Here is a 19,288-nt window from a genome sequence, read left to right on the forward strand (position 1 = left end):
TTGTTTAGCCTTGGATGCTGACACTAATGAGGAAAGTAGAGAACATGGAAAAGAAAAATAAATTACCTGAAGATGAATTTTTTTTTTTTTTTTTTTGAGACAGAGTCTTGCTCTGTCGCCCAGGCTGGAGTACAGTGGCGCAATCTCGGCTCACTGCAAGCTCTGCCTTCCAGGTTCACGCCATTCTCCTGCCTCAGCCTCCCAAGTAGCTGGGACTACAGGCGCCCGCCACCTCGCCTGGCTAATATTTTGTGTTTTTTTTTAGTAGAGACGGGGTTTCACTGTGTTAGCCAGGATGGTCTCGATCTCCTGACCTCGTGATCTGCCCGCCTCAGCCTCCCGAAGTGCTGGGATTACAGGCATGAGCCACCGTGCCCAGCCCTGGAGATGAATTTTGAAATAGATAAATATATAACTTGGCATAACCTATTTAATTTTACATGTAGAGCCAGTAAATAGAATTTCAAAGGCAAGTTGAAGAATTAAATGTTTCCCTATAGCCTCAGGTGAGAGAAAAAATTTTAAAAGAGCTAAATGTTCTGTTTAGTTGAGGAAAGGATAAAAGAAGTTTGTCTTTCCTTTAGGAAAGAGCAGCCAGGTAATTGAATATGACCGTGCTATTTCTTACCCTACCAAGCCAGTCCAGCATTTCTGTGTACCTTGAAAGATTCTGTGAAGCATTGCTCAGGTGGCAGGACTAAATGATCTCTTAATAAAATATTTCTGAACCCTAAGATTTGTTTTGTTTTGAGACAGAGTATTGCTGTGTCACCCAAGCTGGAGTGCAGTGGCACAATCTTGGCTCACTGCATCCTCCACCTCCCAGGTTCAAATGATACTCGTGCCTCAGCCTCCCGAGTAGCTGGGTCTACAGGTGTGCACCACCACACCCAGATAATTTTTTGTATTTTTAGTAGAGATGGGGTTTCACCATGTTGACCAGGCTGGTCTCAAACTCCTGATCCTCAAGTGATCCACCAGACCTCCCAAAGTGCTGGGATAACAGGCATGAGCCACTGTGTCCTGCCTTTTTTTTTGTTGTTTTTTAAGCAGTAAGATATAATGAAATGTAGAGATATTTTTAATAATTTTTCAAAAGATTTTAAAAGATGTGAATTCTCTTTTGTATGTGCAAAGACTGTTTATACCCAGTCTTAGAATTAGCATAAAATTATCTCCTCCCCTTTACCCCATTACTTAACCTGTGGTTGTTGATTGGGTATGTAAAGCCTTCTCACTAGACAACCTCTGTGACTTCAGAGTAAAGCAGCAAAGGAACTGGCAGAGAACAAGAAGAAAATCGATGCTCTCCTGGATTGGGTAACTTCAGTAGGATCATCTGGTGGACAGCTGCTGACCAACCTTCCAGGAATGGAGCAGCTCTCGAGAGCTAGTTTGGAGAAAGGAACCTTGGACACCACTGATGGTTACATGGGGGTGAATCAAGCCCCAGAGAAACTGGACAAGCACTGTGAGAAGATGAAGGTAAGGGTGTTAGCTTATCCTCACTATGCTAGAGAAATCTCTCCTGCCCTGAGCAAGTAACCACAATCACCTTGTCCCTAAATCCAGTGAGAACCTCTCAGTTTGTATCTTCTTTGATGTCTCAGCAGCTTTGACACTGTTGGCCAATCCTCTTGATATACTTTGTCCTTTGGTTTCCATACTACTACTCTGCCCTGACCACCTTTTTACTTTCCCCTGGCCAGCTTTTCAAATACTGATGCTTCCAGGTGTATCCTAGGCCCTCTTTTTATCTTTCAGAACATACTTTCCTTGGGTAGTCTCATCTACTCACAACACTGTAATTGCCATTTGCACTAATGTATTCTGTGTATGCATTTCCTTCTAGCCCTGATTCCTGTCCTGAGCTTCAAACCAGTATATAAATCTGTCTGCCTATTTGCAACTTGAGCCCACAAGCACAGCAGCCTGAAAATGGAACTCCTGTTTCCTATGATACTCCTCCCACAATCAAACATTCTCTTTCCTTTATTCCCACTTCATTGTCTGAACTAGACATCATCCTAGATTCCATTTTCTCTCTCACTCTCCCACGTCAAATCAAGCATCAGATCTCATGCTAATTTTATTTCTTTCAAAGTCAGCTACACTTCTTCATCTTTATTGAGATATTATTGTAGTTTAGAACCACTATCTGCTTTCACTGGTATTATTATAGTAGCTTCTACTGGTCTTCTTGCCTCTTGGTTTTTACCTTCCAGTCCATTGTCCTTACTACTAAGGAATCGTTCTAAAATGCCATATCCTTGCTTAACCCTTTTTATGATTCCCTGTTGCCCTCAAGATTACATGGTTAACTCTCCTCTCAGCCCCTACCCACTGGTATCTAGTCTACTTATTTGGCCTTATCGGTTACCTTCCTTTATACTTGAGCATCTGCTTATATTGATTCCTTTTAGTTTATTGGCTAAACTGTGCTCTCACTTTCCTCTGGGCCTTTATATGCTCTTAGAACTTACTTGCTTCTCCATTGCATAAAGTAAGGAGGGGCCCAGCTATTGGTTAATTTTTACTCATTCTTCAGATCTCAGCTTAGAGTTCCCTTCCTCTAGGAAGCCCATATTCATCACCACTCACCAAAGTTAGGGTATATATTCCCCCATATGCTCTTCTTTCTCTCTTTTTTTTTTTTTAAAGACAGAGTCTTACTCTGTTACCCAGGTTGGAGTGCAGTGGCGCGATCTTGGCTCATCGCAACCTCCATCCCCTGGAGTCAAGTGATTCTTATGCATCAGCCTCCCAAGTAGCTGGGATTACAGGCACGTGCCACCATGCCTAGCTAAGTTTTGTATTTTTAGTAGAGATGGGGTATCACTATGTTGGCCAGACTGGTCTCAAACTCCTGACCTCAGGTGATTTGCTCACCTCCCAAAGTGCTGGGATTACAGGTGCCCAGCCTATAAGCTCCTCTTATACCCTTTCCTACTTTGTAGCATTTCTCATTCTGTATTGTTTTGTTATCTATATTGCCCTCTAGATGCTAGGCTTGAAAACACACACTGTTTCTTACAGGTTTCCTGTTCTGTAACAAAACAAAACAAAAAAGCAGAAGTCACTTCTTACTGTTTATTGCTACTCATTTATTTATTCATTTAGCAATGACTGAATAGCTGCCATATGCCAGGAATTAGAAATAAACCAGTGAGTCAACCCAGTAAACTATCTTCAAGGGCATCAACTGGTGTATACAGGCACATTGTATTGAATGATTGAAAGAAGATTACATATTTAGGACACTTACAACACATGGATCATATATTTTAGTGGTGGCACCTTTGTAGAAAGAATATTGGCTTAGGTGGAATACTTGTGTTGAGTGGCCTGTGTGGACCATTGTCATATTTTATATTAATAGAATTTCTGCCTCTTGCATTACGCTTTTGGAAGGTCCATCATAATGTGTTCCCCAAAGCCCTGGTAGTCTTATAAGAGGACAGAGCAAAAATGGTTCTGCTGTCATAGGGCGCTTCTGACACCTTTTGCTGGCAGCAGTCAACCTAACCAAGTGGTATCTTCCTTCCAGGAAGGAACCTCCTTATGGGTAGGTGAGTTGGAGGGTGAGAATGGAGGACACCTGAGTGATATACAGACAAGTGTAGTACTGCTCCTGTTTCACTATCTAATTGAGCAAGATATATTTGTCATTCCAGCTTTCTTTTTTTTTTTCCTTCTGCTTTTTTTTTCTTTTCTTTTCTTTTCTTTTTTTTTTTTTTTTGAGACAGAGTCTCACTCTGTCACCAGGCTGGAGTGCAGTAGTACAATCTCAGCTCACTGCAACCTCCGCCTCCCGGGTTCAAGCCATTCTCCTGCCTCAGCCTCTCGAGTAGCTGGGATTACAGGCGCACACCACCATGCCCAGCTAATTTTTGTATTTTTAGTAGAGACGGAGTTTCACCATGTTGGCCAGCATGGTCTCGATCTCTTGACCTCGTGATCCACCCGCCTCGGCCTCCCAAAGTGCTGGGATTAGAGGCGTGAGCCACTGCGCCCGACTGTTTTTTCTTTTGTAAAGAGATGAGGCCTCACTTTGCCACCCAGGCTGAAGTGCAATGGTACGATCATAGCTCACTGTAACCTTCAGGTCCTGGGCTCCAGTAATCCTCTCAAGTAGCTAGGACTACAGGTGTGCACTCACCATGCCTCATTCATTTTTTTTTTTTTTAAGAGGCAGTCTTGCTATGTTGTTGCTCAGGCTGGTGTCAAAATCCTAGCTTCAGTGATACTCCTGCATCAACCTCCTAGTCACTCAGCTTTCTTGAAATGATGTGGGAAGCTGAGGCGATCAGGTTGCTGTTGATACAGGCTAAAAGTAGACGATGATTAGTAGTCCTTCTCTAAGTAGTGGCATAAACAGTATAGGTAGTCAGGAATACTGACAACTCCCACTGTCTTCTAGACTCGGGAAGAACATCTTATGTTTCAAAACAGAAACTCACAACTCCTGAAAGAACTCATATTCCGTTGGAATAGAAAGAAGGTCTGTGTATAAGCACATAGACAAAGTACATACAAATAGAAAGTACAAATTACTTATTATTACCCAGAAATACAGTTTACTTTCTAATTATCGAATTAATTTTCCATGGCCTTTCCTAGTCGGGACAGTCTTCATGGACACATGAGTGACAGTTAAGAACTTGCATTTTTTTTTTTGAGACAGAGTCTCAGTCCGTTGCCAGGCTGGAGTGCAGTGGCACAATCTCGGCACTCTGCAACCTCTGCCTCCCAGGTTCAAGCAATTCTCCTGCCTCAGCCTCCCAAGTAGCTGGGATTACAGGCACGTGCCACCATGCCCAACTAATTTTTGTATTTTTAGTAGAGACGGAGTTTCACTACGTTGGCCAGCATGGTCTCGAACTCTTGACCTCGTGATCCACCCGCCTTGGCCTCCCAAAGTTCTAGGATTACAGGCATGAGCCACCGTGCCTGGCCAAACTTGCAATTTTTATATTGTCGTATGTATGATTTATTCAGCTACCCTTCCACTTATGTAGATGATTATTAGTTGTCCATTTGTCTAGTTTAGCTAAGAGAGTCAGGTTTGAGTTGCAGTTCTGTTCCTTAACAAACCGCATGACCTTAGTCAAGATATATAATGTCTTTTTGGTATTCAGTTAATCCTTTTTTTTTTTTCTTTTTTGAGATGGAGTTTCACTCTTGTTGCCTGGGCTGGAGTGCAGTGGCATGATCTTGGCTCACTGCAACCTCCGCCTCCTGGGTTCAAGTGATTCTCCTGCCTCAGCCTCCCGAGTAGCTAGGACTACAGGCACGCACCACCACACCCAGCTAATTACGTATTTTTCGTAGAGATGGGGTTTCACCATGTTTGGTCAGGCTGGTCTTGAACTCCCGACCTCAGATGATCTGCCTGCCTCGGCCTCCCAAAGTTCTGGGATTACAGGCGTGAGCCACCGCACCCAGCTGGTATTCACTTATTCTTAATATGGGTATTATATTGTCTACCTATATTATAGGTTGTGCCACAAGGCAAATGAGATAATACATGTAAAATCTCTCTGAAAACCATAAAGTCCTATACATGTCATTTCAGAGGGGATTGGCATGTGGCATACTATTTAGAGAGTGACTGATATTGATGATTTCTGAGCAGCTGGAAAAGTGGTCTATTGAGTAGAGATAGAGACCTCTCCCTACTTATAGCTTATATGTAGATGGTCCTTAAAGATTATAAGTACAATTTAAGAGTCAGCATCTAAATTAAAGGGCTATACCTAAAACAAGGGGCTGAACTGAATAAAATGAAGTTAACGGAAAAATGTGAGATGCAGCAAAGCTGAGAGAGGTGTATGGCTTGACAGCAATGTGGGTGAAAAGACCAAGGCTTAATGTGAGCAGACCTCACATGGAGTATGCAGTCCAGTCTTGTATACCTCAAATTATTGTGGATTCCCTACTGATTGTCCTTTGTTTGGGGGGATTTTTTTTTTTTCTTTACCAGGCCCGTCACCAAGAATTGCTGTCCCAGCAGCAACATTTCATTCTGGCCACCCAGTCAGCTCAGGCCTTCCTGGATCAGCATGGCCACAATCTCACACCTGAGGAACAACAGATGCTGCAAGAAAAGCTGGGAGAGCTAAAGGAGCAATATTCTACTTCCCTGGCCCAATCAGAGGCAGAACTGAAGCAGGTGCAGACACTTCAGGATGAGTTGCAGAAATTTCTACAGGATCATAGAGAGTTTGAAAGCTGGTTGGAACGATCTGAGAAAGAGCTGGAGAACATGCATAAAGGAGGCAGCAGCCCCGAGGCCCTTCCCTCCCTGCTGAAGCGGCAAGGAAGCTTCTCAGAGGATGTCATTTCCCACAAAGGAGACTTGAGATTTGTGACTATCTCAGGACAGAAAGTCTTGGACACGGAAAACAGTTTTAAGGAAGGCAAAGAACCATCAGAAATTGGAAACTTAGTAAAGGACAAGTTGAAGGATGCAACAGAAAGGTACACTGCTCTCCACTCAGAGGTAAGGGGGCAGTTCCTGGCATCCTTGTGAAACAATCATGGCAGCCTTCACACAATGTAGGTAGTGTCTGGAGCTCAGAATAAGAACGCCAGGACACAGTAGGAGAGCTGATTTATACTTGAACCATGGGCAGAAGGTCTTCACAAACAATGCAAAAAATGGAACATACATAGGTATTAGCCCAAAGGCCGGATAGCTAGCTAATACCTAATACCTAGCACTGGCAGGAGTATGTCACACTGATGATGAAGGTGGAAGTATTCACCTTCCTGTATCCTGACCAGCAGACTTGGGCTCCCAAGACACATAGCACACAGGGGAAATTTAAACCAACTGCACAGTTTTTATTTCTGGACAGAGCATCTAGGGTATATCCTTACCTTCCTTCCTATCTAAAGAACTTCCTCTTTCTTCTAAAGTTTAGAATCCAGTCAGCTCTTCTTACCTGTCTTATGCCTTCTGCCAACACTTCTAATCCCCAAGAAAAAACACTCTTTGCACTTCTTAACCCCTACCTTTGTCTGCAACATGCTGTTCATTTCTTTGGGGGCTTGTCATATATCTCATTAAATTTTCCTGGATATGTAAGAAGGTCGAGGTGAATAATATGGAGCAAACTGTGGGTACCCACACTTATAGATCATTGCTACCCATCTATCCATGTGTTCTGGCACTACCCTTATCTGAAGTTACAGTGAGTTCTCTGTAACAAAGCCAGGCCTCTTTCTTTGGGCAACTGCTGCCTTTGGCCTGACCTTGCTTAAGTCTGCTTACCTTCCTTTCTTTGGCACAGTGTACACGATTAGGATCTCACCTGAATATGCTGTTAGGCCAGTATCATCAATTCCAAAACAGTGCTGACAGCCTGCAGGCCTGGATGCAGACTTGTGAGGCCAATGTGGGGAAGCTCCTCTCAGATACAGTTGCCTCCGACCCTGGAGTTCTCCAGCAGCAGCTTGCAACAACAAAGGTAAGTCAGGATACAGGCTGTGTTGTGGTGTCAAGACCTTGTATTACATGGCGTAAAGTACCCCAAAATAAAGCAAATGCTTACATAAAATAAAGGCAGTAGTTGGGATGCCTTGGACGAGATCTGAGTGCTAAATACTTGCTTCTAATATTTATGGCTATGGGTAAACTTAGAATTTTTCTGTAAAGCTGTTCAGTAGCTCCGGATTCCTAGAATCAGCTTTGATTACTTACTTAGATGGTTTTTTTGTTTGTTTGTTTTTTTCATGGACAAGCAGCAGTTGCAGGAGGAATTGGCTGAGCACCAAGTACCTGTGGAAAAACTCCAAAAAGTAGCTCGTGACATAATGGAAATTGAAGGGGAGCCAGCCCCAGACCACAAGCATGTTCAAGAAACTACAGGTATAAAGCAGCAACAGTACAATAGTACTCCCTTAATTCCTAGTATGTGCCTCTGTTCTGCAATATGTCACATTGTGTTGTGCAAATATCTGTGGTGCCAGGCTAGAGGCTGAGAATGTAAACATGAGTAGACATAGATTGTCATCAAAGAGCTCATCCTCTAATGAACTTTATTCTTGCACCATTGAAGGACCTTCACAATCTGGCTTCAGTCCCTTTTCCCCAGGCATCTATCTTCTAGCCACACCTACTTCTTTTCTTTCCCAAGTAAACCACTTACATTGTATTACCCCTGAAGTTTTTCTTATTGCTTAGCTGCTAACATTTATTGGATGCTTACAAAGAGCATGGTGAAATCTTGCCTATGCTTCAAGATGTAGCCAAGAGTATATCATGGTGACTTTAGTTAATAACAGTATATCGTATACAGGCCAGGCGTGGTGGCTCACGCCTGTAATCCCAGCACTTTGAGAGGTGGGATTACAGCACTGTAATCCCACCCACCGAGGCAGGTGGACCACAAGGTCAGGAGATCGAGACCATCCTGGCCTACAAGGTGAAACCCCGTCTCTACTAAAAATACAAAAAATAAAAAAAATTAGCCGGACATGGTGGCAGGCACCTGTAATCCCAGCTACTCCGGAGGCTGAGGCAGGAGAATAGCGTGAGCCCGGGAGGTGGAGCTTGCAGTGAGCTGAGATTGCGCCACTGCACTCCAGCCTGGGCAACAGAGCGAGACTCTGTCTCAAAAAAAAAAAAAAATCTATCTATATATATATATATCTCGTATGCTTGAAAATTGCTACGAGTGTATATTGTAAGTGTTTTCACCACAAAAAACTGATAAGTATGTGAGGTAATGCGTATGTTAAATAGCTTGACTTAGCCATTCCACTCCTTAAAAGAAATGAAAGATAATTATTCTTCCTTCTGGGCTTCTCAAGGACAGTACTTCTAGTATTAATATACCACTTAAGATTTTATTTTTATCATTGATTTTGATGTGTCTTCCTCTGCCTATGCTCTGTTTCAAAGTCTTTAAGTTGTAGATGTCAGATAAGATACTTAAGTATCTTTAGTCCTCAGCATCTAGTACAATTTCTGGTTTTTTGTATGCGGTAAATAAATAATGCTTATTGAACTTGGCTCTAATACTAATTCATTTCAAGCTTATTTCTTCCATTGGTCTTAATGTCAATTATTATTACAATTACTATGTTCAATGTAGGACTGGCATGGTGGCTCATGCCTGTAATCCAGGCACTTTAGGAGGCTGAAGCAGGAAGATTGCTTGAGGCCAGGAGTTCAAGACCAGCGTGGGCAACATATTGAGACCACATCCCTATAAAAAAATTGATAATAGTAAAGATTTTAAATGAGCAATTTAAATACAGTCTTTAAAAGCATAATACAAAAATTGTCTCCACTCTTTCTTTTCATGGCCTGATTTTTCAGATTCCATACTCAGCCACTTCCAAAGCCTCTCCTATAGCCTGGCTGAGCGATCTGCTCTGCTGCAGAAAGCAATTGCCCAATCTCAGAGTGTCCAGGAAAGCCTGGAGAGCCTGTCACAGTCTATTGGGGAAGTTGAACAAAACCTGGAAGGGAAGCAGGTGGCATCACTCTCATCAGGAGTCATCCAGGAAGCCTTAGCCACAAATATGGTAAGACCTGTGTCCCAAGAGCTAGCGGAGAGGGTATGTTTGCTATGTGCCATCATTATATAATGTTAAAAAGGTAACAAGACAGAACTTAACATCTGCGAATCATCTAATAAGATTTAGAAATGATAACTAATCCATGTAAAGATATTTCTACCCAGTTGAGCTGGAATGAAAGTGGTGATAGCAAAGTCATGTGGTAGAAGGAGTGGAGAGCTAAGGGGATGAAATGTGTGGTCTTCTGAAGGCTCAGTTGCAGTCCTCCAGTCCCCCTTGTGAGATAGCATATAGTTATTAGTTTGTGGCTCAGATGTCCTGGAATAAGTGAGCCAAGAGCTGACAGACGTGTTCTTCATGACAGAAATTGAAGCAGGACATTGCTCGGCAAAAGAGCAGCTTGGAGGCCACCCGTGAGATGGTGACCCGATTCATGGAGACAGCAGACAGTACCACAGCAGCAGTGCTGCAGGGCAAACTGGCAGAGGTGAGCCAGCGGTTCGAACAGCTCTGTTTACAGCAGCAAGAAAAGGAGAGCTCCCTAAAGAAGCTTCTGCCCCAGGCAGAGATGTTTGAACATCTCTCTGGTAAGCTGCAGCAATTCATGGAAAACAAAAGTCGGATGCTGGCCTCTGGAAATCAGCCAGATCAAGATATTACACATTTCTTCCAACAGATCCAGGTGAGGATATATCTGCCATGTTAGCAGAATAAAGGGGAGAGAAGGGCCGGGAGAGAACCAGCATTTACTGAGCACATACTACGTCAGTCAGTATACTGGAAACTTGACCTGCATTATCTTTGGGAATTATTACAGTGATCCTGTAAACTAGGTATCATTTGTCCATTTTTTAACCAACACAGTCAATATTTATTTTTCACTCTTATTACATGTTCAACCCAAATCAGCGGAGCCACTCAGCTCATCATAGTCACTCAAGGGATGCAGATTGATGGAGATTTCATCCTGATAAAAGCTTTCATGATTACTGCTTCAGTGGGAAAAGGGCATATTTTATCTATTTACATTTTATTAGTCAAATCACTTTCCACAAAACCACCTACACCTTTCAAGAGGGTGAGGAAATGTAATCTCACCACGTACCTAGAAGGTGCAAAGCTAGAAATATTTGGTAAAAAGTATTAACAACTACCACAGATATATACCCAGAAGTAGAATTGCCAAGTCATAGTATATGCATATATTAATTTAATTTGACTCAGTAGTGCCCAATTTAAGCTCCAGAATGGCTGTACCAGCACACATTCCCACCCGTAGTACTTCAGCATTCCTATATCTCTGCATTGCTGCCTTCGCTTTTTCCAGCTTTCTAACATTTTCCGTATTAAAGTGGAATCTCATTGTTTGGTTTTGTTTGCTCTCCTTTTTGCTTTGAATGATTTCAAACTTTACAGAAAAGCAGAAGGAATGGTCCATTAAACACCAGCATACTCTTCATCTAGATTCACCAGTTGCTAATTGTTTTCCCTCTGTTATAAAAATATGAGAGTATCATTATGGGCTTCTATATTTGGTATTACCATTATTCTTTATGATACTTAACGTTTTCCCAAATGTGGTCAGTGGGAGCCCCTTCAAGCTGTCTCCTGTGGCTTTTTTTTTTTTTTTTAATAATTTCACATTGCTATATTTTATATTCAAGTAAGTTACAGCAGACATGTACTAAATTGAAAGTACAAATGGGAACAGATAAAACTTTTTTTCCTGTGGCTTTTTGACATGTCTTCCTCAGCATAAGAGCACTCAGTCTAGTTTCAACTCAATACCATAGGAATCTTCCTCCTTTCCACATTTATATCTTCCTTTCCTGTAGGGAGAACCCTAGTTCTCAGCAACAACTTCAATATATTTACTTATTTGTTTTATTCTACAATAAATATAAGATAGTTTTAGAATTACACTAGTATTTCTACCAATAACAAACCTGCTAAATAAAATTGAATATTTCTTTGGATTTGTTTTAGTCCTTAGCCTATGACCCACTGTGTACTGTATTCAAAAATTATCTGAATTATTTTTTCTGTAATTTCATATATAATTAGATTTGTTTCTATTTGTATTCAACTTTAGGACTTTATTTTTCTATCTTTGTTGATTAAACTTATTTTTAAATATGTAAAGCATTAACATAGCTCAAAAGTTAAAACTATTCAAAAAGTTATACTCAAGGTATAGGAAGTGAATAAGGATACATTCTCAGTGTCTTTCCTGTCTCTTCCGTCCCATTTTCACCCATCCCCAAAGTAACACATTTCAGGTTTATTTTTTTCTATTTCTTTTTACCAAAATGAACATACACACACATTCTTATTTCCCCTTCTTCCTTACAAAAAAGAAGGGTATATTACGTAATCCTTTGCTTTTTTACTTAATATGTCTTGGAAATCACTTAATATGGATTCACAGACATCTTCATTTTTTAAACCATACATTCATTGTGTAGAAGAATTATAGTTTAATCAACAAGACTCTTTTTTTTTTTTTTTTTGAGACAGAGTCTTACTCTGTGCCCTGTAGCCCAGACTGAAGTGCAGTGGCACGATCTTGTCTCACTGTAACCTCAACCTCCACCTCCTGGGTTCAAGCGATTCTCCTGCCTTCGCCTCCCAAGAAGCTGGGATTATAGGCGCCTGTCACCATGCCTGGATAGTTTTTTTGTATTTTTATTAGAGATGGGGTTTCACCATGTTGGCCAGGCTGATCTCCAACTCCTGACCTCAGGTGATCTGCCTGCCTCGGCCTCCCAGAGGGATTACACGCGTGAGCCACCACACCTGGCCAACAAGACTTATACGTGTGGACATTTCAGTTGTTGTTTCCGAAATTGTGCTATTACAACTGAATAACTGTGTGTATTTTTCCCTATCAGAGTAAGTTCCTAGAGTGAAGTTGTTGCATTAAAGAGTAAATACATGTGTAGTTTTGTTAGAAATAGCCAAATTCCCCTCCTTTGAGATTTCACCGTTTCGCATTCCCACCAGCAGTGTATTAGAGTACCTGTTTCCCCTACAGCCTCACCAACAAAATTTATTACCAAGCTTTTAAGTTTTTTCTGGTGTGATTGGTAAAACATGATATGTGAATGTGGTTTTAATTTTTATTTCTCTTATAAGCGAGGTTGAGTATATTTTTACATTTAAGAGTCATTTATTTGTGAACTATCTGTTCATGCATTTTGTCCTTTTTTGGTCAAGATTTTTGGTCTTCTCTCGAGTTTTAGAGTTTTAAAAATTTTTTTAGAGTTCTTATATATTAGAGAGATTAATTCTTTATCTGTGATACGTTAGAAATATTGTTTCCCAGTTTGTGCTTTTGACTTATGGTGTTTTTTGACATGTAAATGTGGAATTTTTGTTCTAAACAGAAGATTTTATCAGTGTTTTATTAAATACGTATTTTCAGTCAAAGTTTGAAAGATTTTTGTCACACCCAGGTTATGAAAAAAATTATTCATGCTTTGTTCTAAAACTTGTTTTAATTTTTTTTACATTTGAATCTTTTAACAATTTAAGCTTATTCTGAAGTACGAATCATGTTTATCTTTTTGTATCATGTCTATCTAGTTGTTCATAATACAGGTTGAGTGTCCCTAATCCAAAATTTGAAATGCTCCAAAATCTGAAACTTTTTTTTTTTTTTTTTGAGGCGGAGTCTTGCTCTGTCGCCTAGGCCGGAGTGCAGTGGCATGATCTCAGCTCACTGCAAGCTCCGTCTCCCGGGTTCATGCCATTCTCCTGCCTCAGCCTCCCAAGTAGCTGGGACTACAGGTGCCCACCACCATGCCCAGCTAATTTCTTTTTGTATTTTTAGTAGATGGGGTTTCGCCGGGTTAACCAGGATGGCTACGATCTCCTGACCTTGTGATCCACCTGCCTCGGCCTCCCAAAGTGCTGGGATTACAGGTGTGAGCCACCGTGCCCGGCCCAAAATGAAACTTTTTGAGAGCTGACGTGACACTCAGAGGTCATGCTCAAAGGAAAGACTCATTGGAGCACTTCAGATTTCAGAGCTTCAGATCAGGGATGCTCAACTGCTAAGTATAATGCAAATATTCCAAAATCTGGAAGAGTCTGGAATTCAAAACACTTCCGGTCCCAAGCATAAAGGATATCCAACCTATAACATTTATTTGAAAAGTCCATCTTTTCCCCAAACTTAAGAAACCATCTTCATCATATACCTAATTTTTATATGTCTTTGAGTCTATTTCTGGATTTTCTTTTTTTTCTTTCTTTTTTGTTTTTTTAAGAATGGGGTCTTGTTCTGTCACCCAGGCTGGGGTGCAGTGGTGTGATCTCAGCTCACTGCTCGTCTTTCTATTCATGTACCAGAGCATACTATTTTAATTATAGAGGCTTTATGGTATATTTTAATGTGTGGTAGAGAGCTAGTCCTCCTCATTTTTTTTCTTGCAAAATTTTTCATAGGTATATTTGCGCATTTATTTTTCTATGTGAATTTAGGAATCACCTTTATTAGTTATAGAGAAAAAAACTTGTTAGCATTTTTATTTGGGTCACACTAAATGTATTTATTCACACAAATGCATATACATACATAGGCAAATACATATGCATACACTTTATGGATGTGTTTCCATCTAGTCAGATCTGCTTTTGTGTTTTTTAGGAGTGTTTTTGATTTTTTTGTTCTTTTTTGTTTTGAGATGGGGTCCTGCTCTGTTGCCCAGGCTGGAGTTCAGTGGCATGATCATAGCTCACTACAGCCTCAACTCTTGGGCTCAAGTGATTACCAGGGGTCTCAGCCTCCCCAGCAACTGGGATTACAAGCAAAAGCCACTGTACCCAACTTCAGAAATGTTTTAAAATTTAGATTTTATGTTTCTTGTTAGTTGATTACAAAGATTGAGCCTTTTGTCTTGCTATTGTAAGTTGAAGTTTTCTTTATTGATTTTTGTGTGTTAATTTTATATCCTACTACCTTACTTAACTTCCTCGTCCTTTGATTTCATTGTATTGTTGATTATCTTGGGTTTTACAAATACACTTTTTTTTTTTTTTTTTTTTTTGAGACAGAGACTTGCTCTGTTACCCAGGCTGGAGTGCTGTGGCACAATCTCGGCTCACTGCAATCTCCACCTCCTGGGTTCAAGCAATTTCCAGCTAATTTTTGTGTTTTTAGTAGAGACAGGTTTCACCACGTTGGCCAGACTGGTCTTGAACTCCTGAACTCAAGTGATCCTCCCTCCTCAGCCTCCCAAAGTGCTAGGATTACAAGAATGAGCCACCACGCCTGGCCTTTTTTTTTTTTTTTTTTTTTTTGAGACAGAGTCTTACTCTGTTGCCCAGGCTGGAGTGCAGTGGCACAATCTTGGCTCACTGCAACCTCCTCCTCCCAAATTGAAGTGATTCTTCTGCCTTAGCCTCCCAAGCAGCTGGGACTACAGGAGTGTGCCATCATGCCTGGCTAATTTTTATATTTTTAGTGGAGATGGGGTTTCACCACATTGGCCAGTCTGGTCTCAAACTCCTGACCTCAAGTGATCAGCCTGCCTTGGCCTTCCAAAGTGCTGGGATTACAGGTGTGAGCCACTGTGCCCGGCCCTACAAATATACTTTCATGTAATCTACAAATACAGTTTTATCTCTTCTTTTTCAATTCTTATTCCACAGATTGTTTTCTCTTAATTGTATTGGCTTTTTTAATTATTAAATTAACTTTTTTTAAAAAAATAGAGATGGAGGCCGGGCGCGGTGGCTCATGCCTGTAATCCCAGCACTTTGGGAGGACGAGGCAGGTGGATCACAAGGTCAGGTGATAGAAACCACCCTGGCGAACATGGTGAAACCCCGTTTCTACTAAAAACACAAAATACTAGCCGGGCGTGGTGGCGGGTGCCTGTAGTCCCAGCTACTCGAGAGGCTGAGGCAGGAGAATGGTGTGAACCCGGGAGGCGGAGGTTGCAGTGAGCGGAGATAGCGCTACTGCACTCCAGCCTGGGCAACAGAGCCAGACTTTGTCTCAAAAAAAAAAAAAAAAAAATAGAGATGGAGTTTTGCCATGTTGCCCAGGGTGGTCTTGAACTCGTGGGCTTAAAGTGATCCACCTACCTTGGCCCCCAAAAGTTCTGGGGATTATAGGCGTGTGCCACTGCGCCTGGCTGATATCTTAAGTACAATGTTAAATAATAGTGGAGATAGTGTGTTTACCCCCATTTTATAGAAGAGACCATGAAGCTTAGAGTAGTTTAGTAGCTTAAGATCACAAGTTAGTAAGTGGCAAAGTGTGATTGAATATCAGGTCTATTTGACTCCTAAAACTTTCATTCTTTACATCCTGTCATGGTACCTCCCAAGTCTTTGAACATTTGTTTAGAGGAGACAAAACTACCCACTCTCCAGTGAATTGAAGATGTCCTACATATTTATCAGATTTTTTTTTTTTTTTTTTTGAGACAGAGTCTCGCTCTGTCACCCAGGCTGGAGTGCAGTGGCCAGATCTCAGCTCACTGCAAGCTCCGCCTCCTGGGTTCACGCCATTCTCCTGCCTCAGCCTCCCGAGTAGCTGGGACTACAGGCGGCCGCCACCTCGCCCGGCTAGTTTTTTGTATTTTTTTAGTAGAGACGGGGTTTCCCCGTGTTAGCCAGATGGTCTCGATCTCCTGACCTCATGATCCGCCCGTCTTGGCCTCCCAAAGTGCTGGGATTACAGGCTTGAGCCACCGCGCCTGGCCTATCAGATTTTTTAAATTGGGCTTTTTAATACAAAAAAAATTAGCCAGGCGTGGTGGCAGGAGCCTGTAATCCCAGCTGCTCGCAATACTGAGGCAGGAGAATCGCTTGAACCGGGGAGGTGGAGGTTGCAGTGAGCCAAGATAGTGCCATTGCACTCCAGCCTGGGTAACACGAGTGAAACTCTGTCTCAAAAGAAAAAAAAAAGTTTAGTTTTGTTTTTAAACTTTTCACTGAGTTACATATTTATTGTTTTGATCTAGCATTTGACCTGGCAAGCATACCTCTTTCCTTCTTTTTAGAGTATATTTATAAGGATTAGAGGATTTAATACATATCCTTGTTTTCTTGACAGGAACTCAATTTGGAAATGGAAGACCAACAGGAGAACCTAGATACTCTTGAGCACCTGGTCACTGAACTGAGCTCTTGTGGCTTTGCACTGGACCTGTCCCAGCATCAGGACAGGGTACAGAACCTCAGAAAAGACTTCACAGAGCTACAGAAGACAGTTAAAGAGAGGTGAGTTATCACTTGTGTTGGTCAGCATTGGGGAACTATTTTTTCTTATTATGGAGTGAAATGATCTTTTCTCTTTTCTTCCTTTACCAGAAAAGATGGCATCTAAAACTCTACTACTGAGTCATAGGAGGGTGAAAAGTGCCGTTTTTTAGGCAAAGCTACCAATCTACTTGATGCTTAGTGGTTTTTCTTTTTTCTTTCCTTTTTTTTTTTTTTCTGAGATAGAGTCTCACTGTCACCCAGGCTGGAGTGCAGTGGTGCTATCTCGGCTCACTACAACCTCCATCTCTTGGGTTCAAGTAATTCTTCTACCTCAGCTTCCTGAGTGGCTAGGATTACAGGTGCCCACCACCATGCCCAGCTAATTTTTGCATTTTTAGTAGAGACAGGGTTTCACCACGTTGGCCAGGCTGGTCTCGAACTCCTGACCTCAGGTGATTGACCCGCCTCAGCCTCCCAAAGTGCTGGGATTACAGGCATGAGCCACCACACCCAGCCACTTAGTGGTTTTTCTAATAGTAGCTAACAGAAAATAGGGATGAGTTCCTTCTCTTTGTGATCAGAAGCCTAGGCCACTTGGACCAAACAGAACAAATTTGAGGCAGCAAGTAAGATTATAGAATAATTTTGAAAGAAGAGAAAAATTGGAAGAGACTTCCTAGACATAATTAAGGGTTATGTTGGCACTCCCTTGGCTTTTTTTTTTTTTTTTTTTTTTTTTTTAAGATACAGGGTCTTGCTATGTTGACCAGGCTAGTTGTGAGCTCCTGGCCTCATCGATCCTACTGCCTTGGCCTCCCAACATGCTGGGTGGGATTATATACCATGCCCAGCCCTGCTGCTTGTTTTGACCACATTTAAGTTGCTGTTTTAGAGGAGTATCTGGATTCTTCTTTCAAGGCAAACAAGGGAGTATATGATAAGGCTGGCTGATTTTGGTCCCTGTTGAAAAGCCATGGTTCCCCACTGGACAGCCTCACATGGATTTAAGAACATGAACAAGACTTCTTATCTCAGTTTAGCCATAAATATGTTCTTGATTTAGCAGATAACTGCCTTAGTGATTAGAAGAAAAGAGTCGCTCAAACCAACATTATTAGCAGCAGGTTATCTAATGGAGAGGATGGGGACAAAGGTGAAGAAAGCTTTTGTTTTTCTTCCCCTATACTGAGGGCCTTTTTACTGTATGAGGAATCAGGATTTCTGAATTGACATCTGTCTGATAGATATGGCCATTTCCAAAACTTTCCTTTTGATTTAGTTTATTCATTGGCGTGATTAATCTAGAACTAATCACCTAACTTCTGTGAGCCTCAGTTTCAGCACCTTCCTTGCTAAAGCAATCAGCATTTGAATTGGTCCTTGAAAGAGTCAAATAGCTAAAATGTAGCATGGCTGGAATCGAGATCCAAAGCCTGCATTCTTTCCATTGTATCACGGTACCTAAATAGCAGCCTCCCTTTAGTTTTTCTCACTTTCACTTTAGCCTGGAGTAAGATTGAAGACTTCTTTCCTCAGAAATGTCCAAACAAGGGCAATATATTCCTGAGTTTGGTACTCTTTAACATTATATGTGGTTGTTCAGCCAAACCTGCTGTGGAAAAGATTATGAGAAAGAAAGGCCATGTTAAGTAACTGATGTCTGGAGTCACAGAATGAGCTAGTCTTAGCTCAAGTTGACTTTATAAAACTTAGTCTGGCAAGTAACAAAACTGCTTCATTGACAGAGAGAAAGATGCATCATCTTGCCAGGAACAGTTGGATGAATTCCGGAAACTGGTCAGGACCTTCCAGAAATGGCTGAAAGAAACTGAAGGGAGTATTCCACCTACAGAAACTTCTATGAGTGCTAAAGAGTTAGAAAAGCAGATTGAACACCTGAAGGTAGGTGAACAAAGGGACTCCAAGAATTGGAATAGGCACTGGTTTGAATACTTGTATTAACTGGCCTCCAGCTGTGGTGGGGAAATGTATGAGAAATCCAAGTTGTTACTCTGCATCAGAACAGAAATTCCTCCATTTTCTTTATGTGGTAACAATCTACCCATAGTCTTTGAGAAGCATACACTCTCTTTGTATGTTTGAGAATTAGACAAATATATTTGAGCAAGTAACCAGATAATATTATCAGGAAATTGAGGATAGAAGAACTAGTACTACTTCAGCTAATAAAGGAAAAGCTAGAATCAGATGGTTGGAAGGTACCTTCAAGGATGGGACCAACATTCCTCCCATTCCCTGCAAAATTCCTTCTGTACTGTCTTTGATCCGTAATCATCCAGCCTCTGCTTATACCTCTAACCTGAGTCTTCCTTTTGTTGAAATAAGCCAAATATGCCTCTAACTGTCATGCACTTATGCTTATTTTCTCAGTAAAGCACACTTTATCTTGAGCAGATGAAAGAGAATAGTTTGATTGCTTTCACAGAGCTGGTGCCAGGAGCGTTTGCTGTTGGGAATTCCCTAGGACAGAGCTTTCCCAACATTTTTGTTTCACAGTGCCCATGGTGTTTTAAGAAAT

At 41.4% G+C, this 19,288-nt stretch overlaps 1 protein-coding gene across 41 annotated transcripts in view; it reads left to right on the forward strand.

Annotated features, from left to right (window-relative positions):
• MACF1 (microtubule actin crosslinking factor 1) overlaps nt 1-19,288 on the forward strand; it is a 409,997-nt gene that overhangs the window by 270,766 nt on the left and 119,943 nt on the right. For all 41 annotated transcript variants that reach the window (XM_031667185.1, XM_031667174.1, XM_031667208.1 and 38 more), the window contains 8 exons: nt 1,261-1,485; nt 5,984-6,502; nt 7,296-7,472; nt 7,750-7,873; nt 9,329-9,537; nt 9,896-10,213; nt 16,601-16,767; nt 18,495-18,651. In XM_031667185.1, coding sequence (XP_031523045.1) covers nt 1,261-1,485; nt 5,984-6,502; nt 7,296-7,472; nt 7,750-7,873; nt 9,329-9,537; nt 9,896-10,213; nt 16,601-16,767; nt 18,495-18,651 — 1,896 coding nt within the window. The remainder of the gene's footprint in view (nt 1-1,260; nt 1,486-5,983; nt 6,503-7,295; nt 7,473-7,749; nt 7,874-9,328; nt 9,538-9,895; nt 10,214-16,600; nt 16,768-18,494; nt 18,652-19,288) is intronic.

Source organism: Papio anubis, chromosome 1 (genome assembly GCF_008728515.1).
Source record: "Papio anubis isolate 15944 chromosome 1, Panubis1.0, whole genome shotgun sequence".
Classification (NCBI taxonomy): Eukaryota; Metazoa; Chordata; class Mammalia; order Primates; family Cercopithecidae; genus Papio; species Papio anubis.